At 46.9% G+C, this 23,301-nt stretch overlaps 1 protein-coding gene across 2 annotated transcripts in view; it reads left to right on the forward strand.

The window, feature by feature from the left end:
* The window catches only part of LOC311119388 (sushi domain-containing protein 6-like), a 51,920-nt gene that overhangs the window by 12,648 nt on the left and 15,971 nt on the right, over nt 1-23,301 (forward strand). For both annotated transcript variants that reach the window (XR_014611938.1, XM_084194096.1), the window contains exon 2: nt 7,629-7,796. Coding sequence is in view for 1 of the 2 variants with exons in the window: in XM_084194096.1 (XP_084050222.1) it covers nt 7,667-7,796 (130 nt within the window). In the remaining variant the exon portion in view is untranslated. The remainder of the gene's footprint in view (nt 1-7,628; nt 7,797-23,301) is intronic.

Consider the following 23,301-nt stretch of genomic DNA (forward strand, 5'->3'; position numbering starts at 1 on the left):
GGAGAGGGCTGAACTCAAGGCATTAGTCAGGCCTATCAGATGGCAATCTCTTCACGGCTGTTCCCTGGCACACTGAGTGCTCTGTGTTCCCAGACACATGCCGTCCCTCCCCTGCTCTCTTTCAGTTCCAGACAGCCTTCTCTCCATGTCTCCCATCCTCCTTCTCTCCATGTCTCCCCCTGCTCCTTCTCTCTCCCCCCAGACACATGCCATCCCTATCACTCCTGTCCTCCTTCTCTCCCCCCTGCTCCTTCTCTCCCCCCTCCACCTTCTCTCCCCCCTCCACCTTCTCTCCCCCCTCCACCTTCTCTCCCCCTTCTCTGCTCCCTCCTCCTTCTCTCCCCCCTCCCCCTCCATCTTCTCTCCCCCCTCCACCATGTCTCCCATCCTCCTTCTCTCCATGTCTCCCCCTGCTCCTTCTCTCTCCCCCCAGACACATGCCATCCCTGTCACTCCTGTCCTCCTTCTCTCCCCCCCTCCTCCTTCTCTCCCCCCTCCTCCTTCTCTCCCCCATGCTCCTTCTCTCTCGCTCTTTCCCCAGTCTCCTGTCTTCACTCTCTCCTGTCTTCCCTCTCTCCTGTCTTCCCTCTCTCCTGTTTCACTCTCTCTTTTCTTCCCTCTCTCCTGTTTCACTCTCTCCCCCTGCTCCCTTTGAGGTCTAAAAGCCCTGGGCAACAGGAAAACCACTGCGCGTTGGAGTGGAGTAGTCGCTGCATTTTTTTCCCTTACCCCAAGACTCCATACATCTATCACCATTTCCCTCCTTCCTTCAGAAGTCAAGATCCTAAGGCGTGTTGTGCGGATATACATGACTGGTGAAGAAGTAAAGGATGGTTGGAGACCTCATGATCAGGAGGCTGTTTTCCCTCTGCTTGTTGTTGACCAACAACATAAAGCCAACTTCTGCCTGTGGACAGAGTTGTGAGGATTCAGAGAGTATTTAATAGTCACATGTACAGGGTTGCAGGTGTGATTGCAGGGTACAGTGAAAATCTTAGGCTCCGAGCTCCAACATGCAGGACTGAGTGAAATAAGAGGAGAACAGCACAGTAAGAATTGTCTTCTTTTCAATATTAGACACAATTTTCCACCCGGGATTTACTGAGCTTGTAATCTGATTTACAGCAGCAATCAGATGACAGAGTAGTACTGATTTACAGTAGCAATCTGATTACAGTAGAGTAGTACTGATTTACAGTAGCAATCTGATTACAGTAGAGTAGTACTGATTTACAGTAGCAATCTGATTACAGTAGAGTAGTACTGACTTACAGCAGCAATCTGATTACAGTAGAGTAGTACTGATTTACAGTAGCAATCTGATTACAGTAGAGTAATACTGATTTACAGTAGCAATCTGATTACAGTAGAGTAGTACTGATTTACAGCAGCAATCTGATTACAGTAGAGTAGTACTGATTTACAGTAGCAATCTGATTACAGTAGAGTAGTACTGATTTACAGCAGCAATCTGATTACAGTAGAGTAGTACTGATTTACAGTAGCAATCTGATTACAGTAGAGTAGTACTGATTTACAGTAGCAATCTGATTACAGTAGAGTAATACTGATTTACAGTAGCAATCTGATTACAGTAGAGTAGTACTGATTTACAGCAGCAATCTGATTACAGTAGAGTAGTACTGATTTACAGTAGCAATCTGATTACAGTAGAGTAGTACTGACTTACAGCAGCAATCTGATTACAGTAGAGTAGTACTGATTTACAGCAGCAATCTGATTACAGTAGAGTAGTACTGATTTACAGTAGCAATCTGATTACAGTAGAGTAGTACTGATTTACAGTAGCAATCTGATTACAGTAGAGTAGTACTGATTTACAGTAGCAATCTGATTACAGTAGAGTAGTACTGATTTACAGCAGCAATCTGATTACAGTAGAGTAGTACTGATTTACAGCAGCAATCTGATTACAGTAGAGTAGTACTGATTTACAGTAGCAATCTGATTACAGTAGAGTAGTACTGATTTACAGTAGCAATCTGATTACAGTAGAGTAGTACTGGGAGCTTTTCCCTCTTAACCAGACAGAAGGGCTGTGTCCCAAATGGCACCCTATTCCCTATACAGTGCGCTACTTTTCCTATATAGTGCACTACTTTTGACCGGAGCCCTATGGGCCAATGTCAAAAGTAGTGCACTATACAGGGAATAGGGTGCCATTTGGGACAGGCCCAAGATCAGATTCCTATAGAGTCTGGCTCCAGCAGATACCTTCTCACGGCACAGACGCTGTGAGACATATGAGATGAGACAGGATGTCGAATGGTGCCAGAGAGGATGGCACGTTACTGCCACAACAGCACGGGTCGTGAAATTACGATTAGAATTCGAAGATAGGTACTAGAAAGTGCTAGCTAGTGTGTACATGCAAGCTAGCGAGTGCTAGCTAGCTGCACAAGCAACAGTGGTTAACATAGATACTCTGTTTCGTCTGTCACAAGACAACATGGGTTGTAAGTTAACTTACTAGCCTACTACACGACATCCAGAATAACATCTGTCGTGGGCACCAATTCAGATATCTAGGCTAAATTATTTATTTTGGTCATTTGTGTAGAATCTATCGGTTTTGTTGTTTTCTACCAATTCATTTCCAGTAAGATATCTGTTTCATGGTGGTTGTATTGTTTTGGCCAGAGTGTTTGTTTTCAGGAAGTGTTCTGTTGATAAGCTGGTTTGTTCAAACTGTGAAGATGGGCGTATTCCTGGCAGTATCAAACCAGGAAACATTCATTTATTATTGTCATTGTGTGTAAGAGGACGTTGATGACATAGGCTAAAACTATGCTTAGAATGCTTTCATGAAGTGCCGACTGAGAGCAGAGCTCAACGGAAAGGTTGGGCAATAGAAGCAGATTAATATGAGGGTAATTACAACTTTGTGATGTGTTATTACAACTATATGTGTTATTACAAAAAAACGTATTACACGGTTATTGTAATTAACGAGAATCAGTGTTAATGTCAGTCAATCCAACCTAAAGTAGCAGGTCTTGTGGTGATGCCGTCCTCCTTGAGTGAATCGATCACACGTCACGCATCCATGCCTCCTGGTAACCTTGGTTACTGTCCTCTGCAGAGGACGAGGGGACTGTGGAGGAGGCACATATGAGGTCAAATGATTTAAGGAATATAAAGGAGAAAAATAGATTACGCACAATACAATACAAGAGAAAGAAAAAGTATTATTACATTTACATTTACATCATTTAGCAGACGCTCTTATCCAGAGCGACTTACAAATTGGTGCATTCACCCTATAGCCAGTAGGATAACCACTTTCCCAAGTATTTTTTTAAATTTTCTTCTATGCAAACACACCGTCATACAAACAGCTAGGCTACACCTGAAAGAGGTCCTTTTGAACTAACACAATATAACAATTGATGTTGATTGTGTGTGTTTGTTTGTTTGTTGATTAGAGAGGCGGGCCATCTTGTCCTTACAGAGTCCCATCTGCGTCAACAAAGCTCTTCATCGTATCCCAGAGTGCATTGCAAGTGCAACCAATGCACTGATAACGATAACACTCAACATGATATTGTTGTATCTCTTGGCAGTACTTCTAGCCAGACGGGTTGCTGTTCTGTTCAGACTATGGCCTCTTGGCATGATGCAGTGCCACTGTGCCAACGTAGTCCTTGCCAAAGGCCCATGCGTCACTCTCTGCCACCTCTCACCAGCATGCATGCAGGTGACTCTGTTGCCTCTCCTCTGGGGAGCGGAAAGGTGGTGGCAGGAGGGTACCGGACCTGATTATCAAGGGCCACCAAGTGTGTGTGTGTGTGTGTTGCTCCCAGGCATAGGCCTATGTGTACACTTACTGTATGGTATGTGAGCATCTCCATCAGGCGTGTGTGTCTTGCCACTAGGTCTGTGCCGGTCTCGTGTCATTACCTACCGGGCCTCCATTCTAGTGCAAGCTGCCACGCAGCAGAAACAGAAGCCAATCACATTTCCCCCTACTCTGTTCTGTTCAGCTCAGCAGCTCCATGCTATTAGCTAGTAGCTGCAAGGCACTCAGCAGGCTGCCCTCTGTTCTCCTGCCTGACAGGATAGCTTGCTACTGCTATGTTCAGTAGGCACGCTATTAAGTAATGGCTATCAATAGCTACCAGATCAGCAGGCTGGCTGTGACTACTGGCTAGCTCTGAGCTAATGGACCCGCTGCGCTCTCTCTCTCTCTCTCTCTCTCTCTCTCTCTCTCTCTCTCTCTCTCTGTCTCTCCTCTTCCTCTCTCTCTCTCTCCTCCTCGTCCTCTCTCTCTCTCTTTCTCTCTGTCTCTCTCTCTGTCTCTCTGTCTGTCTCTGTCTCTCCTCCTCCTCTTCCTCTCTCTCTCTCTCCTCTTCCTTTCTCTCTCTCTCTCTCCTGAGGTACACTGCCTGCCAGGCTACTGCCACTGACTGCTGGCTAATGCAGCCTAGCGCTAGGCTATCGCTCCCTAGTCGCTACCCAGCAATCAAGCTTCTGCACCTGGATCTCATTTGTGTTACTGATCTTATTTCCTGAATGTGGACTTGTTTTCTCCTTATTGTTTTCACCCCCTACAGCGATGGTGTTACCGGTTGTTTCTCCAAGAGGGCTAAGGGAGGTTTGCTTAGCTCACTGTTTCTCAGGCCCTGCTGGTTTAAAGGGGTGGAACCGTAAAGCATCTCTCACTCTACTGTAGCTCTTTGCCTCTTTCGCTCTCTCTCTCTCTCTGCTGACTTCGCTCCTCTCTTCATCCCCAGCTGTTTCTAGGAACCCAACGGTTCATTTCCCCTCCCGAGTTCTGGACGGGGGTGCTGGGGGACGGGATTTCCGCTTCTGCTCTGAATACTGGAAGTCACTACTGCTCTCTCTCTCTCTCTCTGTCTCGCTCTCTCTGTCTCGCTCTCTCTGTCTCGCTCTCTCTGTCTCGCTCTCTCTGTCTCGCTCTCTCTGTCTCGCTCTCTCTGTCTCTCTGTCTCGCTCTCTCTGTCTCGCTCTCTCTGTCTCGCTCTCTCTGTCTCGCTCTCTCTGTCTCGCTCTCTCTGTCTCGCTCTCGCTGTCCTTCTCTCTCTCCCTCTCTCTTGCTCTCTCTTCTCTCTCTCTCTATGATCTCAGCTCCCACGTCTGTGTTATTGTTTTACTGCCGGGTCTCTCTCTCTCTATGATCTCAGCTCCCACGTCTGTGTTATTGTTTTACTGCCGGGTCTCTCTCTCTCTATGATCTCAGCTCCCACGTCTGTGTTATTGTTTTACTGCCGGGTCTCTCTCTCTCTATGATCTCAGCTCCCACGTCTGTGTTATTGTTTTACTGCCGGGTCTCTCTCTCTCTATGATCTCAGCTCCCACGTCTGTGTTATTGTTTTACTGCCGGGTCTCTCTCTCTCTATGATCTCAGCTCCCACGTCTGTGTTATTGTTTTACTGCCGGGTCTCTCTCTCTCTATGATCTCAGCTCCCACGTCTGTGTTATTGTTTTACTGCCGGGTCTCTCTCTCTCTATGATCTCAGCTCCCACGTCTGTGTTATTGTTTTACTGCCGGGTCTCTCTCTCTCTATGATCTCAGCTCCCACGTCTGTGTTATTGTTTTACTGCCGGGTCTCTCTCTCTCTATGATCTCAGCTCCCACGTCTGTGTTATTGTTTTACTGCCGAGTCTCTCTCTCTCTTTCTCCTATTATTTTAGATTTTTCCTCTTTCTCGTCCATCCCAGTAGATTAGCTAGTATATTCATTTAGCTAGTATATTTAGTATATTATATTACTGTATTTTCCAGTGTAGTTTTCCACAGTGCAGGATGGCTTCTTTGTTTTTAGTATGACAGCAGCAGTGTGAGCAGACCGCAGCAGAGATCAGAGGAAGTTTTCAAGCTGATGACGGTGATAAAACTGACGTGTTCTGTAGTGGGAGAACTAATGGAATGATACGTAACCCTCTATTTCTCTCTAATACTGTCAGAGTGTAAACAGGACTATGTCCCTTTCGCTCTGTCTGACTCTCTCAATTCAATATACTTTATTGACATGGAAAGTAAAACACTTCCATTGTCAAAGTAAACATATAAGAATGGTGGCCAAAGACGGGAATATACCAGACTGTTGATAATGAAGCAATAATAATGATAGTGGTACTCATATTAACACATAATAAAGAATAGGTTAATATGAATAATCACACTGAGGTTGTGGCTTTTCACCAAGTATGTATCTAAGTTTATCTTCATCATTTAGGTTTTGAAATTCTTTGTATTGTTTTATCATTTTGAGGAAGAATGTATTTCTTATGTCCGAACATCTGTCACAATTTGACAGAAAATGCCGCTCTATCTCTTCCTGGGACAGAATGAGCACAGCCTGCCCTCTCTGGGCAGCCAGGTTTGCCTGTAACGACCAGTCACTATGGCCAGACTGTGCTCAGTGAGTCTGTACATCGTCAGTGGTTTTCTGTTTTCTATCAGTCACAGTGTTCAGCTAGTCTAGTTCCTTGTACTGTCTGTTTAGAGCCAAATAGCATTGACGTTTTTTTTTCTTTCATTTTTCATATCCAATAGGTGATTATATTTTTGCTTTGTGATAATTTGGTTGGGCCAGATTTTCTGAGCGTTGTCCTGAGGCTTTTGTCATGTTTACCCTTCACACTCAAATGCGAGTTCTGCTATCAGAAAAATGAAGATCACATTGAAATGACGGGTCTAGATGCACAAAAGTGACTTGGTGGTCTGATTGTGTTCAGATCTGGCTGACCACTTCAGTCTGGACGCTTTCTGGCTACCGAAAATGCATACAGTGGGCGACGTCATCAGCACTCCTCCCACAAGTCTCCAGAAAACGTGTGTTTTGGGAGCGAGAGGCACCTTTTCTTTATAACGTTGGAGGAAATACATTCCTAGCATGTGAGGAACGTGTTTGCTGGTCTCATAAATTCTAGCCAGCAAGTTCATATTTAGAAAAATGATTTTTTTGTTTGGCTAGAATTATGCAATCCCTTTAGCGTTTCTTGCTACTTTGCTGGCTAGCTACAGAGGTTAGCTACAGTAGTTAGCTACAGTAGTTAGCTACAGTAGTTAGCTACAGCCATCAGTTGTTGTGTTATTATCATATTTTGCCTATTCCACCGTTTTAGAATGCATACTGGCATTTGAATAAAGCGCGGGAAAAGGGATTCTGGACACACTGTGGACACGGTAGACTCATTTTAAATGTAGGTGTAGATGCATGACGCGTTCAGAATTCCATGATCAGAACTCTATGTTCAGAATACTAAAGCTGCATAAACTGTCAAGTCTAGACATAGCCTTAGTTGGGTGGTAGTAGTTAGTGAATTGAGCCTCAGGACCAGCTGGCTGAGGGGACTCGTCTCTTGGCATCTACACACACACTGTCAATCAGCCATCCACTGGATTAGTAATCCAACTGAAACGTGCTGTGGAGGGTTCAAACTGCAGAGTAAATCCTCTCTCTCTCGCTCTCTCGCTCTCTCGCTCTCTCTCTCTCTCACTCTCTCTCTCTCACACGCTCTCTCTCTCTCTCTCTCTCTCTCGCTCTCTCGCTCTCTCGCTCTCTCTCTCTCTCACTCTCTCTCTCTCACACGCTCTCTCTCTCTCTCTCTCTCTCTCACTCTCTCTCTCTCTCCCTGCAGGTTAAGCCTTAGAGGACTGTAGAGTATCCAGGGGAAAGATGAGTGATGGAATGGTATTGTGTGAGACGAGAGCCCTGGCCACATCTTCCTCCTCCTCCTCTCCAGTCCGCAGGCTGGCTACGTCCGCACTCCTCCTCCTCTCCCTGCTGTCCCACGGACACGCATCAGGTAAGAGACAACGCCGGCCGAACCATACCCGCACTGACGAACCATACCCGCACTGACGAACCATACCCGCACTGACGAACCATACCCGCACTGACGAACCATACCCGCACTGACGAACCATACCCGCACTGACAAACCATACCCGCACTGACAAACCATACCCGCACTGACAAACCATACCCGCACTGACGAACCATACCCGCACTGACAAACCATACCCGCACTGACGAACCATACCCGCACTGACGAACCATACCCGCACTGACAAACCATACCCGCACTGACAAACCATACCCGCACTGACGAACCATATCCGCACTGACAAACCATACCCGCACTGACGAACCATATCCGCACTGACGAACCATACCCGCACTGACAAACCATACCCGCACTGACGAACCATACCCGCACTAACGAACCATACCCGCACTGACAAACCATACCCGCACTGACGAACCATATCCGCACTGACGAACCATACCCGCACTGACGAACCATACCCGCACTGACGAACCATACCCGCACTGACGAACCATACCCGCACTGACGAACCATACCCGCACTGACGAACCATATCCGCACTGACGAACCATGCCCGCACTGACGAACCATACCCGCACTGACGAACCATACCCGCACTGACGAACCATATCCGCACTGACGAACCATATCCGCACTGACGAACCATACCCGCACTGACAAACCATATCCGCACTGACGAACCATACCCGCACTGACAAACCATACCCGCACTGACAAACCATACCCGCACTGACAAACCATACCCGCACTAACGAACCATACCCGCACTGACGAACCATGCCCGCACTGACGAACCATATCCGCACTGACGAACCATATCCGCACTGACGAACCATACCCGCACTGACGAACCATATCCGCACTGACGAACCATATCCGCACTGACGAACCATATCCGCACTGACGAACCATACCCGCACTGACGAACCATACCCGCACTGACGAACCATACCCGCACTGACGAACCATACCCGCACTGACGAAGCACACCCGCACTGACGAACCATACCCGCACTGACGAACCATATCCGCACTGACGAACCATACCCGCACAGACACACATTAATGTGTGGACTCTTTGTACCCCTCCCTCGGTTTTTCCTTTTACCTCCTTGTCTTCGTTCCTCCAGACCCCTCCCCGCTACACACAAACACACTCCACACAGCTTGCTTGAGAGCGCTGCCAGATGTCCTTGCCGAAGCAGGCAGTGTGTAGAGTGGTGTGATGCAGTGGCCCCCGGGGACGTTTTTTCAGAGCTCTAATTGATTTTCCTTTTTGATGTGGCATCTGAAAATAGTGCCTCTCCTCTCCTACCCCTCTGTACCTCACTCTCACTCTCTCTCTGTGTGTGTGTGTGTGTGTGTGTGTGTGTGTGTGTGTGTGTGTGTGTGTGTGTGTGTGTGTGTGTGTGTGTGTGTGTGTGTGTGTGTGTGTGTGTGTGTGTGTGTGTGTGTGTGTGTGTGTGTGTGTGTGTGTGTGTGTGTGTGTGTGTGTGTGTGTGTGTGTGTGTGTGTGTGTGTGTGTGTGTGTGTGTGTTAGGGCTGTACCTATAACCATGTTACAGAGGGTTATGGATGAAGACCGTCATGAAAATTCTTAACAACGTGATGAAACATTGTTGCTCCTTGCTGAAACAAGCAAGGTGTTGTAGCAACGAAGTCTTTGGTTGCCTAGGCAACTCCCCCCTCCCTGCACCAGCTATTTGAACGGTTATAACGGTGACCGCGGTCATTTGGCTGACCAATAACCGTCATCCAAAATTCCATGACCGTCACAGTCTGTGTGTGTGTTTCCCTTAACCTGTAATAGCTGGCTTTTGGCCGATAAATAAAATTGCCGCCGGCCAATGCATTTTAGCCTATTAATTGATTGAAATACCAGTCGATGTAGCGCAAGTTTTCAACTTTCTTTCATTGTCCAGTAGCCAAAGGCCCAATCCTAGTCATATTACCAACCCATGCTAGCTGTTCCATCTTCATCTCCCCTCTTTCTACATTTTTAAGCTAAACGTTCTGATGTGTTGCATGAGGCTCATTTGCTTTTTAATGTATTGGGGATGTAGCCTATATGCCTATTGGTTGGATGATTTGGGGATGTAGCCTATAGGCCTACTGGTTGGATGATTTGGGGATGTAGCCTATAGGCCTACTGGTTGGATGATTTGGGGATGTAGCCTATAGGCCTACTGGTTGGATGATTTGGGGATGTAGCCTATAGGCCTATTGGTTGGATGATTTGGGGATGTAGCCTATAGGCCTATTGGTTGGATGATTTGGGGATGTAGCCTATAGGCCTATTGGTTGGATGATTTGGGGATGTAGCCTATAGGCCTACTGGTTGGATGATTTGGGGATGTAGCCTATAGGCCTATTGGTTGGATGATTTGGGGATGTAGCCTATAGGCCTATTGGTTGGATGATTTGGGGATGTAGCCTATAGGCCTATTGGTTGGATGATTTGGGGATGTAGCCTATAGGCCTATTGGTTGGATGATTTGGGGATGTAGCCTATAGGCCTATTGGTTGGATGATTTGGGGATGTAGCCTATAGGCCTACTGGTTGGATGATTTGGGGATGTAGCCTATAGGCCTATTGGTTGGATGATTTGGGGATGTAGCCTATAGGCCTATTGGTTGGATGATTTGGGGATGTAGCCTTTAGGCCTATTGGTTGGATGATTTGGGGATGTAGCCTATAGGCCTACTGGTTGGATGATTTGGGGATGTAGCCTATAGGCCTACTGGTTGGATGATTTGGGGATGTAGCCTATAGGCCTACTGGTTGGATGATTTGGGGATGTAGCCTATAGGCCTACTGGTTGGATGATTTGGGGATGTAGCCTATAGGCCTACTGGTTGGATGATTTGGGGATGTAGCCTATAGGCCTATTAGTTGTATGATTTGGGGATGTAGCCTATAGGCCTACTGGTTGGATGATTTGGGGATGTAGCCTATAGGCCTACTGGTTGGATGATTTGGGGATGTAGCCTATAGGCCTACTGGTTGGATGATTTGGGGATGTAGCCTATAGGCCTACTGGTTGGATGATTTGGGGATGTAGCCTATAGGCCTACTGGTTGGATGATTTGGGGATGTAGCCTATAGGCCTACTGGTTGGATGATTTGGGGATGTAGCCTATAGGCCTACTGGTTGGATGATTTGGGGATGTAGCCTATAGGCCTATTGGTTGGATGATTTGGGGATGTAGCCTATAGGCCTATTGGTTGGATGATTTGGGAATGTAGCCTATAGGCCTATTGGTTGGATGATTTGGGGATGTAGCCTATAGGCCTATTGGTTGGATGATTTGGGAATGTAGCCTATAGGCCTATTGGTTGGATGATTTGGGGATGTAGCCTATAGGCCTATTGGTTGGATGATTTGGGGATGTAGCCTATAGGCCTACTGGTTGGATGATTTGGGGATGTAGCCTATAGGCCTATTGGTTGGATGATTTGGGGATGTAGCCTATAGGCCTACTGGTTGGATGATTTGGGGATGTAGCCTATAGGCCTACTGGTTGGATGATTTGGGGATGTAGCCTATAGGCCTACTGGTTGGATGATTTGGGGATGTAGCCTATAGGCCTATTGGTTGGATGATTTGGGGATGTAGCCTATAGGCCTACTGGTTGGATGATTTGGGGATGTAGCCTATAGGCCTACTGGTTGGATGATTTGGGGATGTAGCCTATAGGCCTACTGGTTGGATGATTTGGGGATGTAGCCTATAGGCCTACTGGTTGGATGATTTGGGGATGTAGCCTATAGGCCTATTGGTTGGATGATTTGGGGATGTAGCCTATAGGCCTACTGGTTGGATGATTTGGGGATGTAGCCTATAGGCCTATTGGTTGGATGATTTGGGGATGTAGCCTATAGGCCTACTGGTTGGATGATTTGGGGATGCAGCCTATAGGCCTACTGGTTGGATGATTTGGGGATGTAGCCTATAGGCCTACTGGTTGGATGATTTGGGGATGTAGCCTATAGGCCTACTGGTTGGATGATTTGGGGATGTAGCCTATAGGCCTACTGGTTGGATGATTTGGGGATGTAGCCTATAGGCCTATTGGTTGGATGATTTGGGGATGTAGCCTATAGGCCTACTGGTTGGATGATTTGGGGATGCAGCCTATAGGCCTACTGGTTGGATGATTTGGGGATGTAGCCTATAGGCCTACTGGTTGGATGATTTGGGGATGTAGCCTATAGGCCTACTGGTTGGATGATTTGGGGATGTAGCCTATAGGCCTACTGGTTGGATGATTTGGGGATGTAGCCTATAGGCCTACTGGTTGGATGATTTGGGGATGTAGCCTATAGGCCTACTGGTTGGATGATTTGGGGATGTAGCCTATAGGCCTACTGGCTGGATGATTTGGGGATGTAGCCTATAGGCCTATTGGTTGGATGATTTGGGGATGTAGCCTATAGGCCTACTGGTTGGATGATTTGGGGATGTAGCCTATAGGCCTATTGGTTGGATGATTTGGGGATGTAGCCTATAGGCCTACTGGTTGGATGATTTGGGGATGTAGCCTATAGGCCTACTGGTTGGATGATTTGGGGATGTAGCCTATAGGCCTACTGGTTGGATGATTTGGGGATGTAGCCTATAGGCCTACTGGTTGGATGATTTGGGGATGTAGCCTATAGGCCTATTGGTTGGATGATTTGGGGATGTAGCCTATAGGCCTACTGGTTGGATGATTTGGGGATGTAGCCTATAGGCCTACTGGTTGGATGATTTGGGGATGTAGCCTATAGGCCTACTGGTTGGATGATTTGGGGATGTAGCCTATAGGCCTACTGGTTGGATGATTTGGGGATGTAGCCTATAGGCCTACTGGTTGGATGATTTGGGGATGTAGCCTATAGGCCTACTGGTTGGATGATTTGGGGATGTAGCCTATAGGCCTACTGGTTGGATGATTTGGGGATGTAGCCTATAGGCCTACTGGTTGGATGATTTGGGGATGTAGCCTATAGGCCTACTGGTTGGATGATTTGGGGATGTAGCCTATAGGCCTACTGGTTGGATGATTTGGGGATGTAGCCTATAGGCCTACTGGTTGGATGATTTGGGGATGTAGCCTATAGGCCTACGTGTTGGATGATTTGGGGATGTAGCCTATAGGCCTACTGGTTGGATGATTTGGGGATGTAGCCTATAGGCCTACTGGTTGGATGATTTGGGGATGTAGCCTATAGGCCTATTGGTTGGATGATTTGGGGATGTAGCCTATAGGCCTACTGGTTGGATGATTTGGGGATGTAGCCTATAGGCCTACTGGTTGGATGATTTGGGGATGTAGCCTATATGCCTACTGGTTGGATGATTTGGGGATGTAGCCTATAGGCCTATTGGTTGGATGATTTGGGGATGTAGCCTATAGGCCTATTGGTTGGATGATTTGGGGATGTAGCCTATAGGCCTACTGGTTGGATGATTTGGGGATGTAGCCTATAGGCCTACTGGTTGGATGATTTGGGGATGTAGCCTATAGGCCTACTGGTTGGATGATTTGGGGATGTAGCCTATAGGCCTACTGGTTGGATGATTTGGGGATGTAGCCTATAGGCCTACTGGTTGGATGATTTGGGGATGTAGCCTATAGGCCTACTGGTTGGATGATTTGGGGATGTAGCCTATAGGCCTACTGGTTGGATGATTTGGGGATGTAGCCTATAGGCCTATTGGTTGGATGATTTGGGGATGTAGCCTATAGGCCTACTGGTTGGATGATTTGGGGATGTAGCCTATAGGCCTACTGGTTGGATGATTTGGGGATGTAGCCTATAGGCCTATTGGTTGGATGATTTGGGGATGTAGCCTATAGGCCTACTGGTTGGATGATTTGGGGATGTAGCCTATAGGCCTATTGGTTGGATGATTTGGGGATGTAGCCTATAGGCCTATTGGTTGGATGATTTGGGGATGTAGCCTATAGGCCTACTGGTTGGATGATTTGGGGATGTAGCCTATAGGCCTACTGGTTGGATGATTTGGGGATGTAGCCTATAGGCCTACTGGTTGGATGATTTGGGGATGTAGCCTATAGGCCTACTGGTTGGATGATTTGGGGGTGTAGCCTATAGGCCTATTGGTTGGATGATTTGGGGATGTAGCCTATAGGCCTACTGGTTGGATGATTTGGGGATGTAGCCTATAGGCCTACTGGTTGGATGATTTGGGATGTAGCCTATAGGCCTACTGGTTGGATGATTTGGGGATGTAGCCTATAGGCCTACTGGTTGGATGATTTGGGATCTATCGTCCCAGTCTATTGGAACAGGCTTTTTCTTTCTCGACAAGCTGACCAATAGAATAGGTAGCCTAAACTTTTCTACCATAGTAGATTGACGTAGACTAGTGGTTTTGCTGTCCGTTACTCGTCTTGTTGGCTGAGGAAAAGTAAAAATGTGGGCAGTTATTCTAACATCTTCAAAGTGGGCATTGGAATTCGGTAAGAAGGACCGCACATCATTGCATCCTCGACTTGCGTGTTCTGTTAAGATGAATTTCCATAATCTAAATGTGATTTCTGTCATTCTGAGCATCGTGGGTGGACCCATGCAAATGGGTCCGGTGTATATATATATATATATATATATATATATATATATATATATATATATATATATATATATATATATATATATATATTTTTTTTTTTTTAAACGTCCGGTAAATGAAAATGCTGCCGGTCAAATGTTCCGTCCCACATTTTCCTAAATGTGTGTGTGTGTGACGGTTAGCATCGTCTCCTGAGTAAGTGTATGTGTGTCCTTTTTTTTCTTGGTCTTGCGTAACGCTCGTGAGTCACGTAGAGCTCAAGGGGGCTCGTTTCATGCTGACTTTCCTCTCTCTCACTCTCTTCACTCTCTCACTCACTCACTCACACACACACACACACACACACACACACACACACACACACACACACACACACACACACACACACACACACACACACACACACACACACACACACACACACTCCCACCTTCATCTGCAGCCAACGCCAGCGGGAAGGAGAGCAAGGAGTTTGTGTCTTCGGACGGCGCTCCACCCGCTGTGTGTGTGTGTGTGTGTGTGCGCACCTCTGCCAATGTTACGGCCCATATATTCCTGATTGTGTTGCTGCCCCAGCCTCATTCCCACCAGATAAACAGATAGCAGAGATGGCATCCCTGGCAGGAACATATTATTATCAGCTTTACACGTCCATCTTTATTTGATAGCTCTGTCATCCTTTCCCCTTTTTTCGTCTGTGGCTTTGTCTGAAAATGTTTCCTCTGTCCTTGTTTCCTATTTCATTCCTCTCAAAGCTCATTGGAGGAGGAGGTCAGAGGGAGGTACCTTTTTTAGATCATTCCTCCTCCAATGAGCTGTGGGAGCAACTGAGGAAACCAGTACAGGGGGAGCAAGGAATTGATGTTTTCAAACATCCCAAGCCTTCCTTTCCTCTCCTCTAGCCGTCTCCTCATCTGCCCCACCATAACACATTATTCACACAGGGTACATCACATATAGGAGCCGGATGATTCGTCTGGTGGAGGGTTTCATGAATATCAAATCCTCAAATTCCATTACTCTTGACAGGCTTATTCCAGCCACAGACAAACAAAGTCACGGCAGGGGAATAGAGACGAATACTGAGCAGACCTATTCTTCTGCATATTAAGACTTGTTGTGTCAAACAGGCTTCACAGGAACATTGAATGAACAGGCTTCAAAGAAACTTGCCGAACAGGCTTCACAGGAACATTGAATGAACAGGCTTCAATCAATCAAATGTATTTATAAAGCCCTTTTACCTCAGCAGATGTCACAAAGTGCTATACAGAAACCCAGCCTCAAACCGCAAGCAATGCAGATGTAGAAGCACAGAGTGAGTGAGTGAGTGAGTGAGTGAGTGAGTGAGTGAGTGAGTGAGTGAGTGAGTGAGTGAGTGAGTGAGTGAGTGAGTGAGTGAGTGAGTGAGTGAGTGAGTGAGTGAGTGAGTGAGTGAGTGAGTGAGTGAGTGCGTGCGTAGGGGGAGCAGAGAGGACAGAGGATGGGAAGTCAAGCGGAGTTCCCACTATTTCTATGTTGTAAGTTCATTGTGCAGTCAGTTCTAGGAAGCTCTCTCTCCCTCTGAGGCCTAGATCTGAGGAGACATCTAGGACCGCACAAAAACAACACCTTTGCTCTGATTTCAGTCTCTTTACTTTTCTGGTAGCATAGCATTTACCAGATGGTTAGGACTTAACCTCTCACTGATTCCGAGGACAGGCTGGGCAGGAAGTGAACAGTGGGGGCTAAAAGTCACACACACAGGCCTGGGCCGGTTTCACAAAAGAAACTTAAGGCGAAGTTATAATCGTTAAAACCATAGGATCCTATTGTTCCAAGATGATCTTAGCATTAAGATGCTTTTGGGAAACCGGGCCCTGGTCTCTGTGTGTGTGTGTGGGTGGGTGGGTGGGTGATGTGACAAGTGTGTTCTGTTCTGTGAGAAACAGAGAAAGGGGAAATGGCTCCCCTCTGGCCCAGAACTAACTGAAAAGAGGAGGACAGTGGATGGTTTGTTCCCATAACTGATATCACACTTCTGTCTCTTTTCATCCTCAAATACTTGTTTGGTCTCTGATTAGTTTTTCCATTTCTCTTGGCTTCGTATGAATCTTGGCTTCGTATGAATCTCTCGCAGCTCCTTCGTCTACCACTGATAGCCCTCAGCAGCAGAAGTGAGAGCTTATCTCATAGACTGAACAGGCTGCTGTTTTTGGTTTTTGGAAACACTTTGTTTTGTCTTTGTGTGAATAACTCTGTTTATTATAAGACGTTTTTGTCTGCAAGAGAAGAGAGGAGAAGTTAGGGCTAGTTAGTCTAGGAACTTCCTGGTAATTAGAGAGTGTATGCTTGGCTATGTGTCATCATGGTTGCCTGGCTCTGACCACACTGCAGAGGAAAATGTTAAGACCAGCCATGCCCTAGATATCTGTGAGTGCGTGTTGGAGCGGAGCGCGAGTTTCCCATAAGGCTGGAGCCACGGCCTTCTCGCCCGCTCCAATTTCACTCCAGTAGTGCTCACTTCACCAGCTCAGGGCGTGCCCGGCCCAGCATGCATCTGTAGGCTACTTGTGTGCTGCCAATAGCCCCTTGCTTTAGCTACTGTCATGGAGTTCACTAAATATTTTCATAAAGAAACTGATAAAACACACAGGTTAAAAATCAAGGTGACAAGTGCGGTGATTTTGTGTCCACAACTAAATAATCATAGTGGAATCTGAAAAGACACGTATCCCGTCAGCGTGATGGTGTACTACCTGGAGTGGGATTTCCGCTCACATGATCGTGTGTACCTGCATGCATGGGTTGCATTAGCCTTCAGAAATCTTCATTTTCAAAACGCAGACCATCAAAACATATTTTTTAAAGCGTCTGTGTTGTGGTCCCCATATGTGTGTGTTCTTCTAAATGTCGTCACTCTCACAGTAACTACAGAGGCAGGCAGGCGGGGGCCTGTTTATGAAAACCACACAGTGTTGTTCTGGCTCAGCCTGTTCTATTTTTCTGTTCTATTTCTCAGCATAATACAGGAAGTTTTCTAACCCTAAACCACGCACGCAGCCTATCTAGCAAACAATGCCTGCCGGAAACAATGGCCTTTGTCTTCTGATCTGTAAACCAGGTGGTGTTTTGCATGTTCCTTCCAAGGCATCCCCCTAAAGAACTGTTAGTCAGCCCTTCCAGGTTCAGCCCCCAGCCAGCCCTGCTCAGGGAGGGGAGAAGGAGGAAACCAGTATGCGAGGACAAAGAAGTCTTTCAGCATGGTGTTAGAGTTGGACGGAGCCCACCACACTGCCACCGGAGCCCACCACACTGCCACCGGAGCCCACCACACTGCCACCGGAGCCCACCACACTGCCACCGGAGCCCACCACACTGCCACCGCCACACATTCATCTAGATCACTAGAAAGTCATTAGTGAGAGGGGAGGGTGTGTGTGCGTTGATTATTGCTGTGTTTGTGTTTTATTCAAAAATGTGTTTTAGCACTTGCTCAGTTTCTTTTGTGTGTGTGTGTGTGTGTGTGTGTTGCTGTTTGTAGATTGCGGGGGATTATGTCTCCTATGTTTGACTTGTCTTTTCTCAGCTCAGGTTTGTGTGTGTGTGTGTGTGTGTGTGTGTGTGTTTCCACTTACAACCCAGGAGTGCGTTTTTTGACTTCTCTCACCACTTCCTACAGCTAGGCAAGAGGAAGGTCTAAGGTCCACACTGAAACTAAAAACAGCGTAGTTAATTAACCTGACCTTAGTCAATGGGTGATGAATGACAAGCCAGCTCTCTGTAGTAAAGGTTAATGAATGTCAGAGCAGGGAGTGGGACACGCTGTGGCCACTTTACCAACGTGCCCAGGCTGTCTCCCAACATGGCTGCCTGGGCAGGAGGGTGTAGAGGTAGGTGGAGGAGGAAGTTGCCCTCGAGCACTAACTGAAAGCCAGGTTCATGTTCATTAGGGCACACTGTAGCAAAACGTTTTGCAACGGAAAAACAAAAATCTGTGTTCTTATTGGATAAGTTAAGGTAGTAGGTCTACCTCCACGTTTTTAAAACGCATACGCAGCCATTGCCTAACTCGCAGTGAGATCAAACAATCAACCTATTGTCTCTCCTCCTGTCGGTCACAGCACAGTAATGGTGGCAGCTAATATTAATTATTATGTTGATGGCATCATGGTTGGCATAGCGCCACACTAATGCAGAGTTGACCCAGCCTATGATGCCATGGACCATTCATCACCATCTGTATGTATGATGCCTGCTGTAACATTAGCTAGACAAATGCCCAGCATCGTAGGGCACTGTATGTCCATTTCTATAATTGGGTTTCAACAGTATAGATGATGATGACATGCCATGGGAAAAATATGTTTACATTGCCAAAGCAAGTTTAAAAAAAATAAAAAAATAAACAAAAGTCTTGCTCGCTCTCGCTCTCTATCTCTCAATATTTCTCTGTCTCTGAGATCATCGTTGTCCATACTTATGTCCAGCATGGTAGAGAACAGCGCTTTGTGTCCATTTAGATAATTGGCTAAAAACAGGCTGATATTACTGCGTTTAACTGTTCTAAACAAATTACCCCCTTTCGCGCTCTCTCAATTCAATTATATTTAAAGGGGCTTTATCGGCATGGGGAAAATATGTTTACATTACCAAAGCAAGTGGAAAAAAATAAAAATAAACAAGTCTTTCTCACTCTCTCTCTCACTGGCGGAGTCTGACATCATGGTTAGGTCCATATTTAGGAACGCAGAGGTCAGGCAGGGTCAGTCTGGATGACGGTTACGCTGGAGGATGCATCAACGGCTGTTGGGTACTGCCCCCCCCCCCCCCCCCCCCCCACACACACACACAGAAACAGACACAGACACACACACACACACACCAACTGCTGCAGTGTGAGGCCAGCTTGTAGAGAGCAGATCGTGTGTCAATGTCAACCCCTTTGATCTCCCCAGAGACACACTCCCCCAGGCAGATATTGCCACTAAACAGCCCTACACAGACTCATATTCTGTTTCTTCTGATCAACATAACACCTGAATCAATGATTTAAGCTTAGCTGACCTATCGATCTTGCACGTGGTATGTAGACATTTTGAACTGTGCAGCGCCTGGTAACCCGTGAACAGGCAGTTGTACGATGATCATCAGATTTGTGGCAGTGGGTGTTTTGAACAGAGCACAGGCACAGTGTAATGTAATGCAGTGTTTTGAACAGAGCTGAAACTCAACAGCAGAGTATCAAGGTGTAATTTATGACAGGGTCTGTCTCTCTCTGGTCTGGTGTCTGTGTGGGGGAAGGGGGTCTGGTCTGGTCTCTGGGGGGAAGGCGGTCTGGTCTCTGTGTGTGTGGGGGGGAGGGTCTGGTGTGTGTGATTGGGGGGGTGGGGGGTGGACTGGTCTCTGTGTGTGTGATGGGGGGAGGGTGTCTGGTCTGACAGAGGCTGCTCTCTTTGTTTGGAGCTAAGAGGAATGCCTGTCTTCCAGCTGTCCAGAGAGAGAGGGAAAAAGAGTGAGCGATCGAAAGAGAGGGGGCGTTCACCTGTTCTTTCTGTTCCCCCCTTTTCTTTCCGTTACCCCCTGTTCTTTCTGTTACCCCCCTGTTATTTCTGTTCCCCCCGTTCTTTCTGTTACCCCCTGTTCTTTCTGTTACCCCCTGTTCTTTCTGTTACCCCCTGTTCTTTCTGTTACCCCCCTGTTCTTTCTGTTCCCCCCGTTCTTTCTGTTCCCCCCTGTTCTTTCTGTTCCCCCCTGTTCTTTCTGTTACCCCCTGTTCTTTCTGTTACCCCCCTGTTCTTTCTGTTACCCCCCTGTTCTTTCTGTTACCCCCCTGTTCTTTCTGTTCAAATCAAATCAAATCAAATCAAATCAAATCAAATTTTATTGGTCACATGCGCCGAATACAACAGGTGCAGACATTACAGTGAAATGCTTACTTACAGCCCTTAACCAACAGTGCATTTATTTTAAACAAAAAAAAGTAAGAATAAAACAACAACAAAAAAGTGTTGAGAAAAAAAGAGCAGAAGTAAAAATAAAGTGACAGTAGGGAGGCTATATATACAATAGAATAAAGTGACAGTAGGGAGGCTATATATACAGGGGGGTACCGTTGCATAGTCAATGTGCGGGGGCACCGGCTAGTTGAGGTAGTTGAGGTAATATGTACATGTGGGTAGAGTTAAAGTGACTATGCATAAATACTTAACAGAGTAGCAGCAGCGTAAAAAGTATGGGGTGGGGGGGCAGTGCAAATAGTCCGGGTAGCCATGATTAGCTGTTCAGGAGTCTTATGGCTTGGGGGTAGAAGCTGTTGAGAAGTCTTTTGGACCTAGACTTGGCACTCCGGTACCGCTTGCCGTGCGGTAGCAGAGAGAACAGTCTATGACTAGGGTGACTGGAGTCTTTGACAATTTTGAGGGCCTTCCTCTGACACCGCCTGGTATAGAGGTCCTGGATGGCAGGGAGCTTTGCCCCTGTGATGTACTGGGCCGTACGCACTACCCTCTGTAGTGCCTTGCGGTCAGAGGCCAAGCAGTTGCCATACCAGGCGGTGATGCAACCAGTCAGGATGCTCTCGATGGTGCAGCTGTAGAATTTTTTGAGGATCTGAGGACCCATGCCAAATCTTTTTAGTCTCCTGAGGGGGAATAGGCTTTGTCGTGCCCTCTTCACGACTGTCTTGGTGTGTTTGGACCATGATAGTTCGTTGGTGATGTGGACACCAAGGAACTTGAAGCTCTCAACCTGTTCCACTACAGCCCCGTCGATGAGAATGGGGGCGTGCTCAGTCCTCTTTTTTTTCCTGTAGTCCACAATCATCTCCTTTGTCTTGGTCACGTTGAGGGAGAGGTTGTTGTCCTGGCACCACACGGCCAGATCTCTGACCTCCTCCCTATAGGCTGTCTCATCGTTGTCGGTGATCAGGCCTACCACTGTTGTGTCGTCGGCAAACTTAATGATGGTGTTGGAGTCGTGCCTGGCCATGCAGTCATGGGTGAACAGAGAGTACAGGAGGGGACTGAGCACGCACCCCTGAGGGGCCCCCGTGTTGAGGATCAGTGTGGCAGATGTGTTGTTACCTACCCTTACCACCTGGGGGCGGCCCGTCAGGAAGTCCAGGATCCAGTTGCAGAGGGAGGTGTTTAGTCCCAGGATCCTTAGCTTAGTGATGAGCTTTGAGGGCACTATGGTGTTGAATGCTGAGCTGTAGTCAATGAATAGCATTCTCACGTAGGTGTTCCTCTTGTCCAGGTGGGAAAGGGCAGTGTGGAGTGCGATAGAGATTGCATCATCTGTGGATCTGTTGGGGCGGTATGCAAATTGGAGTGGGTCTAGGGTTTCTGGGATTATGCTGTTGATGTGAGCCGAGTTGATGTTCCCCCCTGTTCTTTCTGTTCCCCCCGTTCTTTCTGTTCCCCCCTGTTCTTTCTGTTCCCCCCTGTTCTTTCTGTTACCCCCCTGTTCTTTCTGTTCCCCCCTGTTCTTTCTGTTACCCCCCTGTTCTTTCTGTTACCCCCCTGTTCTTTCTGTTACCCCCCTGTTCTTTCTGTTCCCCCCTGTTCTTTCTGTCCCCCCCTGTTCTTTCTGTTCCCCCCCTGTTCTTTCTGTTCCCCCCTGTTCTTTCTGTTCCCCTCCTGTTCTTCCTGTTCCCCCCCTGTTCTTTCTGTTCCCCCCCTGTTCTTTCTGTTCCCCCCCTGCCCAAACGTACTATGCCCACCTGCTCCTAGAAAGTGTGTGTGCATGCCTGTGTGTTTTACTTGGTGTCATCCAGACGATGGGGAATCCATAGTCTACCTCAGTAGATATAGAGTTCAGTTGTCTCTCTCCTATGCAGCGTCAGCCTGCTCAATGCCCGCTGTAGTGAAAGGGGACAATAGGCTGCAGTACATACACAGGTGGCTGGCCTCCTAGTTAAGCACATTGTTCATTTGAGCATTTAGAGGAAGGGCCTGTGAGATCAAGTACACCTAGTATATATGTGGTCTCAATGAAACAGAGTAGGCTGCCTATGCATGGGTGGAGAATCACGTGGCAGTTACCTCTCCAAGGAAATAAAATAAAATATGATTAGACTGTAGTTTACTACTGTCTGTCTAATTATTGATAATGGAAAAAATTGGAGGGCGCTCAACCAACGTGAGTCGAGATGCAATCAAAACATTTGATAATCATTGAAAATGAAGAGGCATAACGTGCGCATAGGTTGCCATGGTGAGCGTTGCGCCTTTTCATTTTCAATAACTTTTGATTACCCATTTATTTGTCCTAAAAGGTAGGCTATATCCTACAGTGGGGGGAAAAAGTATTTAGTCAGCCACCAATTGTCCAAGTTCTCCCACTTAGAAAGATGAGAGAGGCCTGTAATTTTCATCATAGGTACACGTCAACTATGACAGACAAAATGAGATTTTCTTTCCTGAAAATCACATTGTAGGATTTTTTATGAATTTATTTGCAAATTATGGTGGAAAATAAGTATTTGGTCAATAACAAAAGTTTCTCAATACTTTGTTATATACCCTTTGTTGGCAATGACACGGGTCAAACGTTTTCTGTAAGTCTTCACAAGGTTTTCACACACTGTTGCTGGTATTTTGGCCCATTCCTCCAAGCAGATCTCCTCTAGAGCAGTGATGTTTTGGGGCTGTCGCTGGGCAACACGGACTTTCAACTCCCTCCAAAGATTTTCTATGGGGTTGAGATCTGGAGACTGGCTAGGCCACTCCAGGACCTTGAAATGCTTCTTACGAAGCCACTGCTTCGTTGCCCGGGCGGTGTGTTTGGGATCATTGTCATGCTGAAAGACCCAGCCACGTTTCATCTTCAATGCCCTTGCTGATGGAAGGAGGTTTTCACTCAAAATCTCACGATACATGGCCCCATTCATTCTTTCC

The sequence above is a fragment of the Coregonus lavaretus genome, assembly GCF_964263955.1.
Source record: "Coregonus lavaretus genome assembly, contig: HAP1_SCAFFOLD_1534, whole genome shotgun sequence".
NCBI classification, from domain to species: Eukaryota; Metazoa; Chordata; class Actinopteri; order Salmoniformes; family Salmonidae; genus Coregonus; species Coregonus lavaretus.